Source organism: Quercus suber, unplaced genomic scaffold (assembly GCF_002906115.3).
Source record: "Quercus suber isolate HL8 unplaced genomic scaffold, Cork oak 2.0 scaffold_359, whole genome shotgun sequence".
NCBI classification, from domain to species: domain Eukaryota; kingdom Viridiplantae; phylum Streptophyta; class Magnoliopsida; order Fagales; family Fagaceae; genus Quercus; species Quercus suber.
This window is the reverse complement of record NW_027069811.1, coordinates 618,203-637,671: the sequence shown is the minus strand read 5'-3', so window position 1 is coordinate 637,671 and position 19,469 is coordinate 618,203. Positions and strand designations below refer to the sequence as shown.

General features: G+C 39.7%; 3 protein-coding genes across 4 annotated transcripts in view; 2 read left to right on the top strand and 1 right to left on the bottom strand.

Annotated features, from left to right (window-relative positions):
- Positions 1-1,251: 1,251 nt before the first annotated feature.
- Positions 1,252-1,902, top strand: LOC136061872 (uncharacterized). Its single transcript, XM_065760249.1, has one exon. It carries the CDS (start codon positions 1,252-1,254, stop codon positions 1,900-1,902), a length of 651 nt encoding a protein of 216 aa, XP_065616321.1.
- Positions 1,903-3,275: 1,373 nt separating this feature from the next.
- Positions 3,276-15,084, top strand: LOC136061876 (DNA polymerase kappa; the record flags this gene model as incomplete). Of its 2 annotated transcripts, none has more annotated exon segments than XM_065760253.1 (8): positions 3,276-3,491; positions 4,099-4,271; positions 4,663-4,836; positions 5,017-5,062; positions 5,229-5,329; positions 5,452-5,538; positions 14,700-14,795; positions 14,964-15,084. In XM_065760253.1, coding segments are annotated over 8 exon segments (907 nt in total), but the record flags the coding sequence as incomplete, so codon positions are not given.
- Positions 15,085-15,481: 397 nt separating this feature from the next.
- Positions 15,482-19,469, bottom strand: part of LOC112001332 (uncharacterized) — a 7,709-nt gene continuing 3,721 nt past the window's right edge. Inside the window, exons 2-6 of the mRNA XM_065760248.1 lie at positions 19,085-19,237; positions 18,544-18,635; positions 17,237-17,348; positions 16,747-17,081; positions 15,482-15,874 (exon numbers count right to left, since the gene is read on the bottom strand). Of these exons, the coding sequence (XP_065616320.1) occupies positions 15,548-15,874; positions 16,747-17,081; positions 17,237-17,348; positions 18,544-18,635; positions 19,085-19,237 (1,019 nt within the window). The 3' untranslated portion in view covers positions 15,482-15,547. The remainder of the gene's footprint in view (positions 15,875-16,746; positions 17,082-17,236; positions 17,349-18,543; positions 18,636-19,084; positions 19,238-19,469) is intronic.

Genomic DNA, 19,469 nt, shown 5'->3' with positions numbered 1-19,469 from the left:
TGTGCGGCACCCGAAGTGTTGGGCCTACTCAACCCCAAGTCTCCGTCCCAAAACACGCGGTCTTTGGGCCCAATCCTCATTTCGCCCCAAGGCCCAACCCTTGCTATCACAGCTCGGGAGTGCCGAGCTTCATTAGTAAGTTATGATCGGCATAATTTTTACCGAGCACTTTTATTGAACGGCACTTCAACTTTGTTCGGCTCAAAGAGGGCCCTCCAAACGCCAGCACCTCGCTCTGACCTGATGTGGGCACCAAGTCCCAAAGCCACCCAGACCTAGACTCCCACTTACCACCCCCTAATTGGACCTTCCGTAGCACTCAACGCGCCCTGACTCTGCCGAGCTGCCAACGAATGTGGGCACCAAGTCCCAAAGCCACCCATACCTAACCTCCCATTTAGAGAAAATCCTACTGGACCCTCTGTTGCACAAAGATGAGAAGCATTAATGACCCTCGCCTGAGCTGAGCACTATAAATAAGAGGGAAGGAGAAGAAAGAATGGTTGGTCAGAAAAAGGGGAGAAAAAGAGAGTCCGGAGAGCAGTTGGGAGGAAAGATTGTGTCGCCAAGAAGGAGAAAGGTGATCTCAGTGAGTCCTTGGTTGTAGGATCACCCATAGTAGGAAATTCAGCCTTACAAACAAATTAGTTGTGAGCCCAAGTGGGGCTGAGCCCATTGGCCTCATTTGCGACCCGCACAATTGGCGCCGTCTGTGGGAAATTCCTACGCTGCTGTGGTTCAGCTGAGGCTCGCACGTGAGATAGATGTCCGGAACAAGTTCGGGGAATGACGCCGAAAGCGGCTCCGTCGGATCCTCTCGGGGGTCGACTTGGCGAGAACGAAGGCAGAAATGGCACGAAGACAGGCATCAGGAGAGAGCAGAAGGAAGTTCCGGATTTGGAGAGGGCTCGTACCAGACGCAACGGGCGGAATCCGGTGCGTCGGGGCGAAGGCGGTTTGATGAAAGGGACGAGGAGCTTGAGCGTTTGCGAAGGATGGTGAGAGATTTAGAGTTGGAGGCAGAAGATAGGCGCCAGAGAATGAATCAGGATAACCGAGCAAGAAGACCGGGGCCGGGGGGAGCGACAAGGAGCAGGTTCTGAACTATTCGGTTACCGTCGCCAGCGAGAACGCTCGGCTTCGCGAGACTCTCGGTCACACAGGGGTCAGCGGCGAGAGCGCTCACGCTCACGAGAGTATACAGATCGGGGTTCGGATTCCCCGGAGGAAAAGCGGAACCACAACGCGGCCATGGACGCAATGAGCCGTGCGTTGCGCCAGGCTGCTCGGTCACCGTTCTCAGCAGAAATCGAACACGCCCCAATGCCGGACAGATTCACACGCCCCCTGTTCAACTCCTATGACGGGAAGACCGATCCGGTTGAACATGTCAGCCACTATATCCAAATGATGTCGTTACATGCCCGGAATGATGCGTTGATGTGCAAGGTGTTCCCCTCAAGCCTGGGCCCTACCGCGCTAAGGTGGTTCAACGGTCTGAAGAAAGGCTCCATCCGCGGCTTCGCCGAGTTAATACAGGAGTTCGGAGTCAGATTCGTTACTTGTAGCCGTGTACCACAGCCGGTGGATGCACTACTGTCGATGAAGATGAGGGTGGGAGAAACCCTTCGCAACTACGCCAGTCGGTATTGGGAGCTCTACAACGAGATCGGTGGAGGGAATGACAAAATTGCTGCAAGCACTTTCAGGATGGGGTTGCCCGAGGATTCAGGCCTAAGGGAATCGCTGACTAAGAAACCTCCCGAGGATATGAGGCAGCTAATGAGGCGCATAGAAGAGTATAAACGGCTAGAGGATGACCGGCTGCAAAACAAGGGTAAGGCACCAATGATAAATCATCCCCGGCAAAGCAATTTCCCCCAAGGATGCGAGGGAACATGAGGATGCAGGGATCAGAGGCGTTGGCAGGGGAAGTAAATATAGCCTTAAAGAGAGAGTTGGGGGGGGGGGGGGCGAGGAAATTTATTTAAGTGTTTTTTTAATAAAAAAAAAATGGAACTCTTATTAATTCAAAAAATAAAATAAAATTACATCATTTGAGAAAGTATGTTTTAAGAAATAAGGGTTCTCCTCAATTGAAGCAATAGAGTGCTCAACACTTTGGGCATGTTTTGTTAACAAGGAGGCTAGTTGGTCACCATTCCTCCTTGTGTGTGACACTTGAAAAGTGCAGAGCTCGTGTGAAATGGAGGATATACCATAAACAACAGAGGCTATTGAAGATGGTAGAGGTGATTTTCCTACAATACAGATTGCAACCACAAGAGAATTACCCTCAAGGATAATTTCTTGAAAACCAATGTCTCGAGCAAACAACAAACACTCTTCAAAAGTTTTAGCTTCAACCTCCAAGGGACCTAATGGTTGTAACTTTCTTGCTTATTGCAGCGATCACCATTATGTGACAGTCATGAACTATAACCCCAATCCTAATCTGGTGTTGTGACTGAAAAATTGGTTGTCAAATTTTTTTTTATAGTGGGCCAAGTTGGGTGCGGATTAGCAAATTCACAAATTTGCCTAACCTGACTTGACCTACCTATATTTACTATATATTTATAAAATATTAAAAAATTTTATTTTTGACTTTTTTTATTTTTATTTATTTATTCTTATAAATTGAGTTGGGATAGAACTACATGACATCTTACTAACTTTGAAGCACTAATAAAATAGTTCGTGTTGGTTTAGTGTTATGCTTAAGTTTATTAAGTTATAAATTTTCTTTTATTTGTATCGATGTTGTTCTAATGCTCAATTTGAAAATAAAAAAAAACTGTCTAACTCATGGGTCCAGCCTAACCCTGGTGAGTTGGGTTGAGCTAGGTTGAATTTTTTTCAACTCAACCATGGTGGGAAGGATTGCAAAAACCCCTTAACTTGATCCATGCACGCTCCTAATGGCAGTTGGCAGATTGTTAATGATAGGTAAAAAAAAAGTAATATTAAAAGTAAGCCAAAATAAAAAATCAGTACAAGCATGTGTCAAAAAATTGTCAACTGTTTTTTGTGTGTAATGCATGTACATCAGCGTCTTATGATTGGGTTGCTTGGGACTTACTTGATATTTCTCCTCAATTTAAAAGCCCTTTTTTCTGGATCTTGCAATCGGCCCAAATCATCTACAATTGTGTACACTCACTCCCAGTCCCAGACCCAATAAGATCTAGTAAACCTTGTTGGAACTTGCGAATTGGGCCAAGTGTTTGTTTCCCCTTATTTCCATTGCTGCAACGAGTTCAAAATCAGATCGACGTTCAAATGTTGTACAATGACAATGTGGCCCATAACAGTCGGGCATTTCCATTTTTAGCGCTCTGTGGCTTGTTGAAGAAGCGTTTGGAGAAAGTGGAAGAGAGAGATGGAGAAGGAGAAGAGCGAAAAAAGCATTTGTTCAGGCGATATTGATCACACTGAAACGCCTCGCCCATGGCAGTCTTTTCATACTGTTTACACCAACGCAAAAGCAGGTAACCCTTTCTTTCACACCCAACCCATCATAATCATTGCAATTCTCCACACAATTGAACTTAAAAATAATAATTTCCGTCTATTAAATTTGTTAACCATTTTTAAGGCTAGTTTGGTCACTTACTTGATTATCCTACACAGATAAAATTTTGAACTTTTGATTCTCGTATTCACACAAACTGAAACCTTTCTTTATGGGTTTAATTATTTCATACATACACACAAACACACACACACATATATGTATGTATGTATGTATTTATGTTTGTGTTGAAATAGGTGGTATTTATAGAAAATGATGAATTTAACCGTTTAATCAAACATGGGTTTATCTATTTACTTATTTTTTTTTATAATATTTTTTATTAGGAGTAAGGTGGAGACAGGATTTGAACCTAGGACCTTATGCTCCGATACCATGATAAATTTAATCATTTAGCGTCCGTTTGGAAATTGTTTATTTCTAGTAGCCTATTTGTATAATTTGAGACAAAAAGCTCAAAGTTAGATTATTTGAAATAAAGTGAAGACAAAAAGCAAAAAGCTTTTTGGTAATCGGCAAATGCACACTTAATCTAACATATTGTGTTATTTGTGGGATTCTAGGTATGGATGGAGTGGACAAGGAGAAAGTGCAAAGAATAGTGTATGACATGAGCAAAGGCTCTAAGTATTTCGAGAATGAGGAACGGAAGGAGGCCTTTATGAGGCAGAAAATTGACAACATGCGTGCTCAGTGCGCAAAGCTCACGCCAACTGATATATCTCAGTATCAGAAGGTATGTAGCATGTGAAGTGGAGAATGCTTGTAAAAAGAAATGGGGAGAATCTATTTTAGATATACTGACTACTTAGATATGAGCTCACTTTTTTCATGTGTATTAATAATGTATGAAATCTATTGAAAATTGGAGAAAATTTTATATTATTTTGCTGAAATGTTATTTTACAAGAATTATAATTGTTATGAGTGCTGACTTTATGGGTGCAAAGTTACAAACTGGGACTCTTCCTTTGTGTTCTCTGATACAGTGTAGAGTGCAAAAATCATTCCAAGTGTTTACTTTTTTTTTAATTTTTTTTTTTTTTTTTATATGTTAACTATCTGTGTGAGATACTCCTATTGAAGAGGCACGTGGTATTTTGGTTTATGATTTATCCTATTCACAGGTGGCAGATAGAAGAATACTAGAACTAGAAACTAAACGTGACTTGTCAAGGATTTGGCTGCATGTAGATATGGATGCTTTTTATGCAGCTGTTGAAACATTAAGTAACCCATCCTTGAAGGGCAAGCCAATGGCCGTTGGTGGCATGTCTATGATTTCTACGGCTAATTATGAGGTTGGGAATGCATAATGTAATCTTTCAATTTTCGATTGGTGTATGTTATTTTGGACATTTCCAATCATGGGACTGATTTGCCAATTCCATTTCAAAAACTCCCTTCTAAAATTTTTGATTACCTTTAACTTTACTTGGTTCCTTAATTTCTATTGGAAACCTGATCTGTTCACTCTGCAGGCACGGAGATTCGGAGTTCGTGCTGCAATGCCTGGTTTCATTGCATGTAAACTATGTCCTGAGTTAATTTTTGTTCCTGTAGATTTTAAGAAATATACTTATTACAGTGATATAACTAGAAAAGGTTAGATGTCTGAATCTTGAGACAGATTCTTTGTTAGAGCTTTTTTGTTAATCTCTGATCATTGCTTTGCTTGTAATCTTGTTCTTAGTTTTCCAGACGTATGATCCCAATTTTATGGCTGCTAGTTTGGATGAAGCATACCTTGATATAACTGATGTCTGCAAAGAAAGGAGCATGACCAGTGGAGAAGTAAGTTACCACATATAATAAATTTATGCCTACACATGCCACATTTGGTATTTTTACATGGGTTCATTGCATCAAGTGGCTTTTAATGTTAAACTGCTTTTGTTGGTATTGTCTTTGTGAAGATTGCTAAAGAGCTTAGAACCACCATTTTTGAGGAGACTGGTCTTACATGTAGTGCTGGAGTGGGATCAAACCGCTTGCTTGCTAAGGTTCTACACCCTATTCTCTTGATATTGTCTTCATATCTATTCTGCATCTTCTCAACACCATAATTTAATTTGAGGCATGTAACTAATAAACATAATGGGTGCATCCATTCTGTATTGTTTAGAGAACTTCACATTTTCTGTAAGAAGCCATGTCATCCATGTCATTTTAGTTCATGGGAAGACAAGTTGCAAGGAATAGATGTGTTGATATCTTGCTTGAAAAAGTTATATCTACTAGAAATAAGTCTGCTTATGAATCCTTCTCCTCCTCTTCCTTTTTTTTTTTCCACCATAGTATGGTTTTTTCCCATATCCTCACTTTTATCCCCCTCCTTCAATTTTGTCTACCCCATTCCCACCACCTCCACCACCTCAGGTGTCTAACCTTTCTTTACCTATGCTGCCTAACCATGTACCTGTCCCACACACCACACCAAATATACCCACCGTAGAAACCTCACAAAAGATCTCTTCTACATCTCGATCTTTAGGTCAAGGGGCAGTAATAGGTCTTTTTGCATTGATGCAAAATTATTTTCTTTTTCTTTTGATTGGGGGGCGGTCTGATTCATATGCCTTGCACGAGACACGCCGGAATGTTTAGAGCTCTATTTGGGTTGGACGTAGAGGCATGGAATGGATTCTTAATTGTTTTGCCGATATACGTGATTGGGTGCCAGGACATGATGTCCATTGTTAGAGACTTTGGGAGGATGGGAAGTTGATAAAGTTTTGTGGTAGATCAAATAAGGCTGGTCTCTTCGGTGCTATATCGATATTTTATGGCGGGGCTCGGAGAGGTTGTGTTATGATACCAGCAAGTCTCAATCGTGCTGGTTGGTCTTTGATCCATAAAGAACTAAGAAATTTTTTATCTGGTGCAAAACCTGCAACTATGGCCGGGGCACTTTCCAAGAATTTTGGTGATGATGGTCAAGTAGCTGGTGGTTGCTGGAGTGAGAAAAATTTACCTGTTTACGGTAACCAACAGAAGTCAAGGTTTTTTGAAAATATGGGAGCCATTTTTGGAAGCGGCGATATTACAGTAAATGTTTCAGTTATAAGTGGCAGACCCACACGGGTATTTAATTTTAAGTTGACCCTTGCAAAATTGGGCCCTTAGTTGGCCCAATGTTTTAAGTGGTGGGCCAGAATTCTTTAAACCAATAGGTGGGCATGCAAAAGGCCAACCCGTGGCTTCAGCTAGCCCAAAAGGCAAGGGCCAACCTGATACACTTTCTACGTTAGGCGAGTGTTGGAGAAATAGTGGTGAATCCGAGGCATCGGTGAGTGAGGATCAAGGTGGAAGGAAGCTCCTTTGCCTTCACCGATTCACAATCTATCAGGATGGAGTGGTGAAAGTGTTGGAGGTTAGCTATTCTAGGCTCACTAGCGAGGTGGTGGGCAGTATGGGTATGGGGCTGATAAATTGGCTCCGATGACTGTGGGCCTGGTCTAGCGGTACCGAAGGAGATGCTAATTGAGTCTAAGGCTGTCGATTCTCTTTGTCTGAGTCAGTGGGTTGATCAGAATCGGTTTTTTCCTCTTTCGGATATGGGTAATGAGTTCTGGAGAGAGGGATGCTTTCACGGAAATATCAAGTGAAGGCGGAGATCAATGGTGCAATCCCCAAGCTGATTTTGTGTTGCCGAGGTCCTTGGATGGGGCTGAGTTGCTACAGGATGGTTCAGAGCCTCTGCTTCTACAGTGGTGTCAATTCTAGTGGTTTTTTTCATGGGGAGGAAGAGAGCTGTTCTCTGGATTGTCCACCATTATCTAGGTGGGATCCTAACGACCCTGGAAGTTGAAGAGGGTGAGATCTTGGGGTTAGAGGTTATAAATTCCAAATGGGTGGTGAGCTTGATGAAAAGTTTCTGCAAAATTGTGGGTTTTCCTATTGTAAAACAGGAAGCTTAATGTTTGGCTTTGTTTCATCTTCTGTAACAAGACTGTGTTGATGTGGATAATTCTGGGTCTTCTAAGGGACCAGTAAACTCAAAACAGAAAGGGCGGCTCAGAGAACTTAGAGGTCTAATTTCTATAGTTAACTATGATGGGGTCTCTTCTAAAGGGAGGAACCGAGGTTCTTCAGTTGGTTTAGGGGCGATCACTAGTTTTAAATGAGTTTATGACTTTTTTCCTGGAATGTTAGGGGATTAAATAATCCTCAAAAGCGAGAGGTATGTATGAATCTTCTTAAGGAGTGGAAGTGTGATATTGTTTGCTTCCAAGAAACCAAATTGGCTTCTTTAAACTCTTCTGTAGTTCGGAGTCTTTGGGGTATTCAGTTCCTTGACTGGGCTGTTTTGGATGTAGTTAACTCTGCAGGGGGGTTCTACTAGTATGGGACAAAAGGGCATATGAAAAAATTGATGTTTCTATAAGTCAGTTTTCTGTTAATGTTTTACTAAAGGGGGTTGTGGATGATTTTGTAAGGGCATGTACAGGAGTTTATGGTCCTAATGATGATAACCAATGGGGTGCTTTGTGGGAGGAGCTTGCAAGGGTGCACTCTAGGTGGAATATGACATGGTGTTTAATTGGGGATTTTAATATTATTTGATATCCGAGTGAGAGATTTGGTTGCAAGTCTTTTAGCCCGGCTATGTTTGCATTCTCGGATTTCATTGAGGCTAACTATCTTGTTGATTTACCCCTTGAAGGGGCTTCTTTCACCTAGTTTAGAGATTCAGGGACAAATTGTATATCAAGAATTGATAGGACATTGGCATTGGTGGGTTGGGTGGATCATTTCGGGAATGTGTCTCAAAGGGTACTTCATTGGGTAGTTTTGGATCATTGTCCACTCCTGATGGAAGCTGGTGGAGTCTCTAAAGGTCGTAGTGCCTTTAAGTTTGAGAATATGTGGTTGAAAGATGAGGGTTTTGTGGAGGGAGTTTGGCAATGGTGGAATGGGTATTGTTTTTTGGGTTCTCCTAGCTTTATTCTAGCTCTAAGATTAAAAGCTCTTAAGGATGATTTGAAGAAGTGAAATAAGGAGTTTGGTGATTTGGCATTTAGGAAGAAAGCCTTTTGTTTGAGCTTTTGGGTCTGGATGCTAGAGAAGACTTGTTGGGTCTTTCACATGAGGAACAAACTCGTCGTACTCAAATTAAAGGTGATACTACTCATTTAGCTTCTTTAGAGGAGATTTCTTGGAGACAAAATTCTCAGGTTTTGTTTGTGAAGGAGGGTGACAATAATATTCGTTTCTTTCACCGGATAGTGAACTCCCATAGAAGAACTAATCACATTAGAGGTATAGATGTGGATGGTGCCCTTTATGAGGATGAGGCGGATGTGCGATCTCAAGTGGTTCAATTTTATCAAGGTTTGTACACGGAGTTTGATACATGGTGCCCTACCATGGATGGTCTTTGCCAGCATTGAAGAAGATGAGCGACTTTCTCTTGAAAGGGATTTTTCTGAGGAGGTGGTACAGGTCCTCCAAGAGATGGAGGGCGACAAAGCTCCTGGTCCTGACGACTTCTCTCTAGCCTTTTTTCAAAAATGCTGAAGTGTTGTGAAAAATGATGTTATGGCCTTTTTTGATCACTTTCATAGGAGTTCTGAGTTTGAACGGTCTTTGAATGCTTCTTTCCTATCTTTAATTCCTAAGAAAAATAATGCACTGAATATTAAAGATTTTCGTCCTATTTTTAGTGGGTAGTGTTTATAAGTTTTTATCTAAGGTGTTAGCAAACAAATTGAGGAGGGTGCTGGATAAACTCATCTCTAAATTGCAAAATTCTTTTGTTGGTGGAAGACAGATTTTGGATTTAGTGCTTTTTGCTAACGAATGCCTAGATGGTGGACTGAAGTTTTGTACTCCAAGAGTAGTTTGTAAGTTAGGTATTGGAAAAACTTATGATCATGTGAATTGGGATGCTTTATTTTATCTGTTGGAGAGGATGGGTTTTGGGGTTTGATGGAGAAAATGGTTAAAGGCTTGTGCCTCTACTCTCCGTTTTTCAGTTTTGGTTAATGGATTTCCTGCTGGTTTCTTTGGAAGTTCTCGAGGTTTAAGACAAGGTGATCCATTGTCTCCTCTTCTTTTTCTTTTGATCATGGAGGTTCTTAGTAGGATTCTGAAGAAAACTGAGGAAGGTGGTCTTCTTCGGGGTTTTTATGTAGGACCTGTTAATTCTACTGGTATTCGTATTTCATATCTGCTTTTTGCTGATGATACCATTCTCTTTTGTGATGCTTCTAGGGAGTAGTTGCTCTCAATGAGGTTGGCTTTGACTTGTTTTCAAGCCTTTACTGGTTTGAAGGTGAATGTGGGGAAAAGTGAGATTGTCCCTATTGGGGAGGTGAGTAACATTCAATCTTTGGCTAACATTCATCAATGTAGGGTGGGTAGTGTACCTAAGACATATTTGGGTATGTCTCTGGGTACTTCGTATAATACCGCCTCTATCTGGAACCCTATTCTGGAAAGGATGGAGAAGAATCTGTCGGGCTGGAAGCGTCTTTATTTATCAAAGAGTGGTAGGCTCACCTTGTTGAAAAGTACCCTCTCTAGTCTTCCAACTTATTATCTTTCTCTATTTACTATTCCTAAAGCCGTGGCTATTAGATTAGAACGCATTCAACGAAATTTTTTGTGGGGTTCCTCTGAGGAGTGTTTCAAATACCCCTTAGAGGCATGGGAGAAGGTATGTTTCTTGCTTGAGCAGGGTGGTTTGGGAATTCAGAAATTGGTGCCTTTTAATCAGGCTTTGTTAGGAAAATGGCTTTGGAGATATGGCCATGAACCTACTCATCTTTGGCGAAGGGTTATTGCCATGAAATATGGGGAGGGAAAAAGGGGGTGGAGAACTAGAGTTTGTAGGAGGGCTTATGGGTGTGGATTATGGCGAAGTATTAGTGAAGGGTGGGAGGGCTTTTCTAAGCATTTCACTTTTGTGGTGAGAGATGGTTCTTATATTCTTTTTTGGCATGATAAGTGGATTGGGGATAACTCTTTAAAAACTCTCTATCCTCAGTTATTTTTGTGTTCAGCCAATAAGGAAGCTTCTATTTCTGATGTTTTGAGTCCTTAAGTGGGTGGAAATGACAAAGTCTGTAACTTAAGATTTTATAAGAAATTCAACAACTGGGAGTTAGCGGCTTCTTACTCCTTTCTTCACTTGATCCAATCTCAAGTTCCTAAGGGTGGTGGAGGTGACAGTCTTTGTTGGAGCCTCAATGAAAGTGGGAAGTTTGACACTCAGTCTTTTTATCATAAGATTCGAAATGTTACTCCTAATTTGCCTTGGAAGGGCATTTGGAAAGTAAAGGTTCCTAAAAGGGTGGCATTTTTTATGTGGACAGTAGCCCATGGCCAGATTCTCACTTTAGATAATCTTATGCTCTGTGGTCACCCCTTGGCAAATCGTTGTTGTATGTGCTGTTGTAATGAGGAATATGTGGATCATCTTCCTATTTTTTGCCTATTAGCTCATTTTATGTGGATGCATATCATTTAGCTGTATGGGATTGATTGGGTCATGCCAGGTTCGGTTGCAGACTTTGTTGTTGGCGCCATTGTCTTGGGAAATATAATTCTGATATTTGGAATTTGGTACCAGGCTATTTGATGTGGACTATTTGGACTGAACGTAATTGGCGTTCTTTTGAGGATATCGAGAAATCAATAGCCCAATTGTTAGATTTGTGCCAGCGGACTCTCTTCCATTAGTCTCGGTGTGGGGGTCTTTTGGATTGTTCTACTATTATTGATATTCTTCTCTCTTATTATAGGATTTTGATTCCGTTATTTCTTTTTGTTGCTATGTTGTTCTTTGTTCACTACCGTGAATTCTATCTTTTATTCTTTTCTATTAATAATATTACTTTTTTACCTATCAAAAAAAGAAAAAAAGAAAAAAAAGAGAATATACAAAATTTTTAGGAACAGCCCAAAATTAGGTATATTTTTTTGATAAGTAATAAGTTTATTGATATAAAAAAAGGAACACCCTAGTACACACGGCGTGTACAAGGGGTTAAACAATTCAAGAACAAAAATTACAAGAATCTAGGAAATCAAGAAAAAAAAAAAATATTGGTTTTGCAAAGCAGCCAACTAATCCATTAAAGTTCTAAAGAAAAATAGATTGAGGTTTGGCATGGATATCTTGTTATCTTCAAAGCACTTACTATTTCTCTCCCTCCAAAGACACCACAATACGCAATAGGGAACAATCAACCATATATACCCATTTTGATGACAACCAAATTTGCCTTGCCAACATGGTAGAAGCCCCACTACAGATTGCGGTATAACTTAGCTTACTCCAAACAAACCAAACACCATAGACCACATATCCATAGCAGCTGGACAATGAAGAAAAAGATGATCAACCGATTCACCATTACACTTTCACATGTAGTACCAATCGAATATCCAAACCTTCATTTTTTGTAAATTGTCAATCGTTAAGCATTTCCCTAAACCAGCAGTCCAAACAAAGAAAGCTATTTGAGAATGAATCTTTTGTTTCCAAATACTTTTCCAAGGAAAACAATAGTTATTGGAGCTCACTAAAGGACTATAATAATCCTTAACCATGAAACCCTGCTCTCTATCAGGTTTCGAACACATCTTATCCTCACCAAACCCCTTCATTGAAGCATCATATATGTAATCCATGAAACCCGACAGTGCCTCTAATTCTCGAGCATGCACACCCTTGAAGAAACTTAAATCCCAAAGTGGACTCCATTAGCAAACTTCATAAGCTCAAGCACACTAGCCTCCTTATCTTGGCAAAATCTAAACAATTTAAGATAGTTGATTGCAAGAGATGTCTCACCACACCAATGGTCTTGCGAAAACTTCATCCTAGACCCATCCCTAATATCATATTGAATGTGGCGAGAAAAAGAAGGCCATCCACGACTAATATATTTCCACAAGCCAACATCATATGGACCATTAACAGACCTAGTACGCTAGCCACCCCATCCATAGCCATATTTCACCTCTAAACCTTGCTTCCAAAGGGCAGCCTTCTTCATCCCAAATCTCCATAGCCACTTCCAAGCAAAACTTCATTAAAAAGTCTTACCTTCCTTATCCCCAAGCCACCCGAAGAAATGGGAGTACAAATAGTAGCCCATTTAACCAAATGAAATTTTGGTTTGTCACCAATGCCACCCCATAAGAAATTTTGTTGCAATTTCTCAATTTGGTTAGCCACAACAGCAGGTATAGGAAATAAAGATAGAAAATAAGTAGGTAAATTAGATAGTACTTTTAATTAAAGTGACTCTACCTCCCTTGGATAAATACAAAAGTTTCCATCCTGCTAATCTCCATTCTATCTTCTCTAGAATTGGGTTTCATATATCTTATCCTTAAATTTAGCTCCCAAAGGAAGATCCAAATATTTCATTGGAAAAGTACCTTGTTTATAGCCAAGGACATTCAACAATAAGTCAAAATTATGCACCACACCAACAGGAACCAACTCTGACTTACCCAAATTTATCTTTAGACCAGAGACCGCCTCAAACCAAATAAGGATCATGCGGAGGAACAAAATCTGATCCAAATTAGCTTCACAAAAAATTAGAGTGTCGTCCACAAAGAGAAGATGAAACACCACCAAGGATCTTCCTTTTTAATTACCCACACCAAAGCCTGACATGTGACCATCATGTAACTATCATGGATAGCTTTGTCTCAACCCCTAGGAAATCTCAACCCACCCACAAGGAGAGCCACTAAGTAGAATAGAGAAGCGAACTGTAGATATACAAAAGAAAATCCACCACCTCCATTTAGCAGAGAACCTACCCTGTTCTAGTAATTGCATAAGAAATCCCCAGTTTACATGAGTAAAAGCCTTCTCAACATCTAGTTTGCAAAGTAGCCTTGGTAAACTAGTTTTCAATCTACTATCAAGGCATTCATTAGCAATAAGTACAGGGTCAGAAATCTGTCTGTTCCTCACAAAAGCATTTTGTGAAGTTGAAATTATATCTTCCATGATCGTGCGAAGTCTGGTGGCTAAGACCTTAGTAATGATTTTATAAAACCCCACCCCCCCAACAAGACTAATGGGGTGAAAATCCTTGACTTCAATTGTTGCATTGTTTTTAGGGATGAGAGTGATGAATGTTGCATTCAAACTTTTCTCAAATTGACCTTTGGCAAAAAAATGATGAAACACAGCCATAAGATCAAATTTGAGAATCCCCCAACAAGCTTGGAAGAAAGCCATTGGAAACCCAACCATTAAAATTCTGTATGACATCAAAAATTTCTGCCTTCTCAAAGGGTCAATCTAGCTAGTTTTCATTATCGCTAGATATCATTGGAAATACCAAGACTTCTAGAAATGGTCGATCAACTTGTTGCTCAGAGTATAAATTCATGAAGAATTGGGTAATACAATCAGCAATCATACCTTGATCGGAAGACAAGTTGCCATCAACCATAAGACTTTCAATACCGTTATTTCTTCTATTGGAATTAGCCATTCTGTGAAGAAATCTGGCGGTGGCATCTCCCTCCCTCAAGTGCAGCACCCTAGACGAAGCCTCCAACTAATCTCTTCTAAAAGAGTGAGCTTTTCAATATCGGTTCAGAGATTAACTTGTTCTAACTTTTCCTCAGCTGTTAAAGGATGAGTCTCCTCTCTAACATCCAAATCATTCAATTTGTTCCAGAGTTGCTGTTTCTTAAAAGTGACATTGCCAAACTCCGATTTGTTCCACTTTTTTAGATCCAACTTCAAAGCTGCCAACTTCTTAGCTAGTATAAAACTAGTTCCTTGGAACAAATAAGATGCCCACCAAGCCTTCACTTTATCAACAAAATTCTCCACCCTCAACCACATATTTTCAATACGAAAAGGAGTTCTACCTCTTCGATGACACCCCCCCGCCGCCCCCCCCCCTTCCAATAGAATTGGGAAGTGGTCTAGATAGCCTTTTTTGGGAAAACAGAGTAAAGTGATCCGCCAAGAGTGGAGAGAAAAGAAACTGATCTATTTAAAATGAGGTTTTAAATCAATCATCACTGGTAAAACAGGGTGCAGTCAAATTTCTAGATTTGTGTTATCTTTTAGCTGTACTTAACTTTCCATGGCATTAATACAATCAAACCAAAGTGATAAAGTCCTTTATGTTTGTAAAGTTTGAAACTCTTCATATTCCTGTTTTCTCAGGTTTGCTCAGATATAAACAAGCCAAATGGACAATTTGTCTTACCAAATGATCGGATGGCTGTCATGACATTTATATCCTCACTTCCCATACGGAAGGTATATTTAATTATTTGTTAATTATGATCTGCTGCAGTCAACTTAACATGGTTTTTTAATAAATAAAGATAGCTTGCAGAATGAGAACTTGCGCTCTTTTGTAAATGTTTTTGATGAAGTCCTCAATTTGATTTACATTTCTTATCATACACACAACTTTCTTTACAGATTGGGGGCATCGGTAAGGTCACTGAACATATTTTAAGGGATGTTTTAGGAATAAATACATGTGAGGATATGCTTCAAAAAGGTGGTCTCCTCTGTGCACTGTTTTCTCGTTCTACAGCAGGTTAGAGCAGTAGTCAGTTCTTTCTACCATGGTTTTATTGTCAACTGAAAAACATAGCTTTTATGTGCGCCTGTTATATTGTCATATAAACTCAGAAATTATACTCTTTACATTTTATCATTTCTTGCATTTTATATGATTGCAGCTCCTTGTTTCAGTTCAAGATCTGCATGTCCTTTTTCCTCCCCTTTGCTGGTGTTTATATTCTTGTATTTTCTTCTTCTATTCCTTTTACCCTTTGGAAAAACCCCTGGTGGGGGGGGGGGGGGGGTAATAATTCATTTTTCCCTTCTACAATACTGTTACTCATCCTACCTTTTTCATTATCTTTTGAAAAAAAAAAAAAACCTAAGTTGAATATTTTATCACAAAGCATTTAACCTGTCCACATACCACTCAAACCCAACCTGCTTATCAATCACTTTCAAGTAGGCTAACAAGGACCATATAACCAGCATAACAACTAAAATTCAAAATACCTGTGCCTCAGCATTCTTGTGTCACAGCGAGATTCCTCTTTCTGAAGTCTCTCAGCAAGATGAAAATCAAAGTGCTCTTGCCTTTCCTCAACAAAACAAGGTGGTAATTCAATCCCACATAGTGAACACTTGTAATCATTTACCCACAGAAGTAGCTCTCCCTGATTGGATGAAGAGACTGTATCATCATCCGGCAAGTTAGCCCTCTTGTTCTCTTCGTCTAGGCTACAAAATGCAAATGGCACAGAAGAAGAATCTGCTTTCAACTCAGACACTGCATTTTGATAAGATTTTCGTTCTGGGGTATTCACCTAGACAAATAGCAAAATCCAGAAACGGAGAACAAGAAAAAACTCGAGTAAAACGACAACACAAGAATAAAATAGAAAGCATTTAAATATAGATCTCAACAGAAACTACACATAAGAGTAACTAAGAAATCATTTGAATTTACATTATCAATCAAAATTCAAATTATAGCCAGGGTTCTAGCAATAATCTTTTCCTCGGAAAGAGATTTGGGCCATTTTGAAAGCTGGGTTCTTCACCATAGACAACTATACATCAGGAGATTTTAACCATATGTAATCTTATTAGAAAAATTAGCTCCTTTTGAACTGTTGGCTATGTTAACAGATCAGAGAATCAGCAAGCATTTGTTATTGCATTGGTGCCTTTTGTTCACATCATTTGGTAAGGTTCTTCCAGAATTGTTAACTCAGATTCTATAACAAGGGAATGGCTCCAATAAGTTTGTTGTGGTGCTTATGGATGGAGCAGACTCAGAATATTTTAAGGGAAAGAGCTTTCTGGAGTTGAGCTAAAGGGGCTGCTTCATGCAATCTCTCCTTGGACTTTGGTTTTCTTCTATAACACTCTAGCTTTTAGAATTAGTTGACACCTTTTATTTTTTTCTTGGTAATTTAACTCAAGCAACCTGCAATGTTAGGACTTAAAAACTGCTGTCCACCATCCCATTATTTAAGGTTGACACTTTAAATTCTTAGTTGTTGGTTGGAAATGATGGGAACTGAACCTGCACATGGTGGATTCGCCCTTGGGTTCTTTGAATTCTATAGACGGCGTTATTACTGAGATTCACCCCTAGGAAATTAAAAAAAAAAAAAAATTACATCCTGGTCTGAGTCAAGATTATGAATTAGTCTTTTAAATTCTCACATACCTTGCTTCCATTTTCATCGTTCAAAGGCTCATGAAATTTATGCATTTCTCCATCATTGTTGCCAATAGCACAATTATTATCTTCCAGATCTGGAAAGTGGCTTCTGTCCAATAAATCCCTACCACCACAACTACAGGCCTCATGGCTACCCATAGAAAAACCAGTTTCTGTATCATTCATGAAGTGGTGATCATTAACAATTGAGCCCATGGAACTACTATCAACCATACTTTCCCTAGACGCATCTCCAGATATCAAAAAATTGGTGAGAGTTTTTTGTGTAGGATCAGCAGGAGCAACAGCCTTGTCTGTATTGAACTGGGACAATCGCAAGCCTGAAATAAGCATATATAACTGCAATGTCATACACAAAGGTACACAAGGTGCAAGATTAAATTTTAACATGGACCCTTCTCCATGGAAAATTTAATAAATATTGAGCTATTTTCATAAAGAAGAAAATTAAGCCCATATTGAGTGGTACTGGTACCTATCAGTCTTAAAGAGACTGGAAGTTCAGCCTTTAGCAGCTTTGATGCATATTTCAAAATATCCTCACTTGAGCAAATATACTTTTGCAAAGTCACAGCTCTGGTCCTAACCTGTTTTTCACAAAGTCCGTAAAATATTAAGCACAAAAAATACACATTAGTGATGACTAACGTTCCATTTATTTCGTTGTAAAATATTTTCAGTGTTTTATAGTGTTTGTTTCATTGTAAAATGTAGTCAAACTTGTAAAACATTTTCTGGTTTGTAAAATGTTTTATGGCCAAAAAATCAGTAAAACATTTTACAAAATGGAAAAGAGCCCCGCCCCTCCCCTTCCACTCTCTCTTGCAGACCCCCCTCCTCTGCCACTCTCTCACATACCCACCCCTCCTTCTCTCTTTCTTGCTCACAAAGGTGGTCAACGAAGAGGTGGGCTCGCAATTGCGGTGGAGAAGCTTTGATTTGCACTACTCCCCATCTTGCCACCACTCTGATCTCGATCTGCTCCAATCTTGCCACCGCATGGGTTTTCAGATCTAGAATTGAAACTGGTTTTTTCCCCCTGATTTGGGTTTTTTGAATGATTTGTGAATCGTGGTGGTGGCTGGGTTTGTGGGTAGCAGTGAAGGGCTGACTGTTTTTTATTTCCCTCTGGTCTGTGGATTTGGGTGGTTAGAGTGGAGGTGGGTGGGTTTATGCCAAACTGGTGGTGGTTGCCTGGATTTGGGAGGTGGGTTGTTTGTGCCGAACTGGTGGTGGTTGTTTGGATTTGATGGGTTGTGAGATTTAGGAGAGTTTTATCATTTTACTATGAAACAAACACTTGAAAATGATTTCTTGAGCATTTTTAGGTACACAACCAAACATTGTAAAATGAAGACCTTTTCAATAAAATGCTTTCAATGTAAAATATTTCACATGGAGCATAAAAGACAAGGTGGGAATAAAATGCATCCCCCCCCCCCCCCCTCCCCTCTTATTTTTTTCTCAAAATTAAGAATAACTACTATTAAAGTACAACACGAATTTTTTTTTTTTTTTTTTTTTAATTTTAAACAAGGGTGTCTAGAGACCCAACTCCCGAGTGTGTGTAATCCCCTTGTCCCACGCACATTAATCTCCAAGGAATCTCACGGGGGTGATTCCAAGATGCTAACTAGAGGTTTTGAACCCAAACCTCATGGAATTTATGAGACCTTACTTGGGGTTACATACACCAGATATGGGTTGTACATGAATAAATCTCTTATGAGTTGGTATTGACTCTATTTATACAGAGAACCATAATGGAGCAACAAAAAGCACCTCAAAAGTAGTTGTTTTCAATTTTAGAGTCAATGTTCGCCCAGAAAGACCTTCTTTCTGCATGTCCACAGATAGCATCTCTGCAAGATCAGCTGCAAACATAACCGTAACAAGGCTTACTTAATAAAAAAATATAATTCATTTTCTACATATCCTTTTGACCAAGAATGTCATCTTTATTAGCCATAAAATCCACAGAATTGATATATGTACACATAAAATTGTAAGAATTTTAGAAGCTTTAAAAACAACTTCAAATGCCAGTCAGCATTTTATTCACTAGGCTTTGACTAAAGGTTTAAGCAAAACCTAAGTAGTTGGAACAATAAATGAATCTTGGGTGAATTGAACTTAGCCACATCTTATTATTTGAAGTCCGGAGGATTGGTCTAAATATTTAAGATGTGTTTATCTGGATCATAAAATTGGCTGGGCAGGGTTCTAGAGCAAGACATTACTAAGCCCAGTTGGGTACTTACTGCTATTACAAAGCAATATATAACACATTTGTTAAGCAAAAGGGAAAAAAGGGACCACCTACCTAATTTCTGATCAAATGATGCCTCATCCTCTGTGGATGAAAATGTTCTCTCATTACTGATACTTTTCCGTGACCTGACTTGAGGAATCTCAGTTTGCCCAAGCCCCAGTCCCACAGAGAGGAAAAAATCTGCAATGAATATACAATATAATCATTGTGGTGATATACTAATAAACAATAAAAATCTTTCAAAAAGAAAAAGAAAAAAAACCAACGGTGTGTAACAGTGTAAGTCAAAATGTAATAAGAGAACTAGATAAGGCAAGAACATGTACAGGATTAAGGAAATAAGGACATCATAAACTGAATAACTACTGCTCTGACCGACCACTGTTGACTGATCCCCTTCCCCTAACAACCCCCCCCCCCCCCCCCCCCCCCCCCC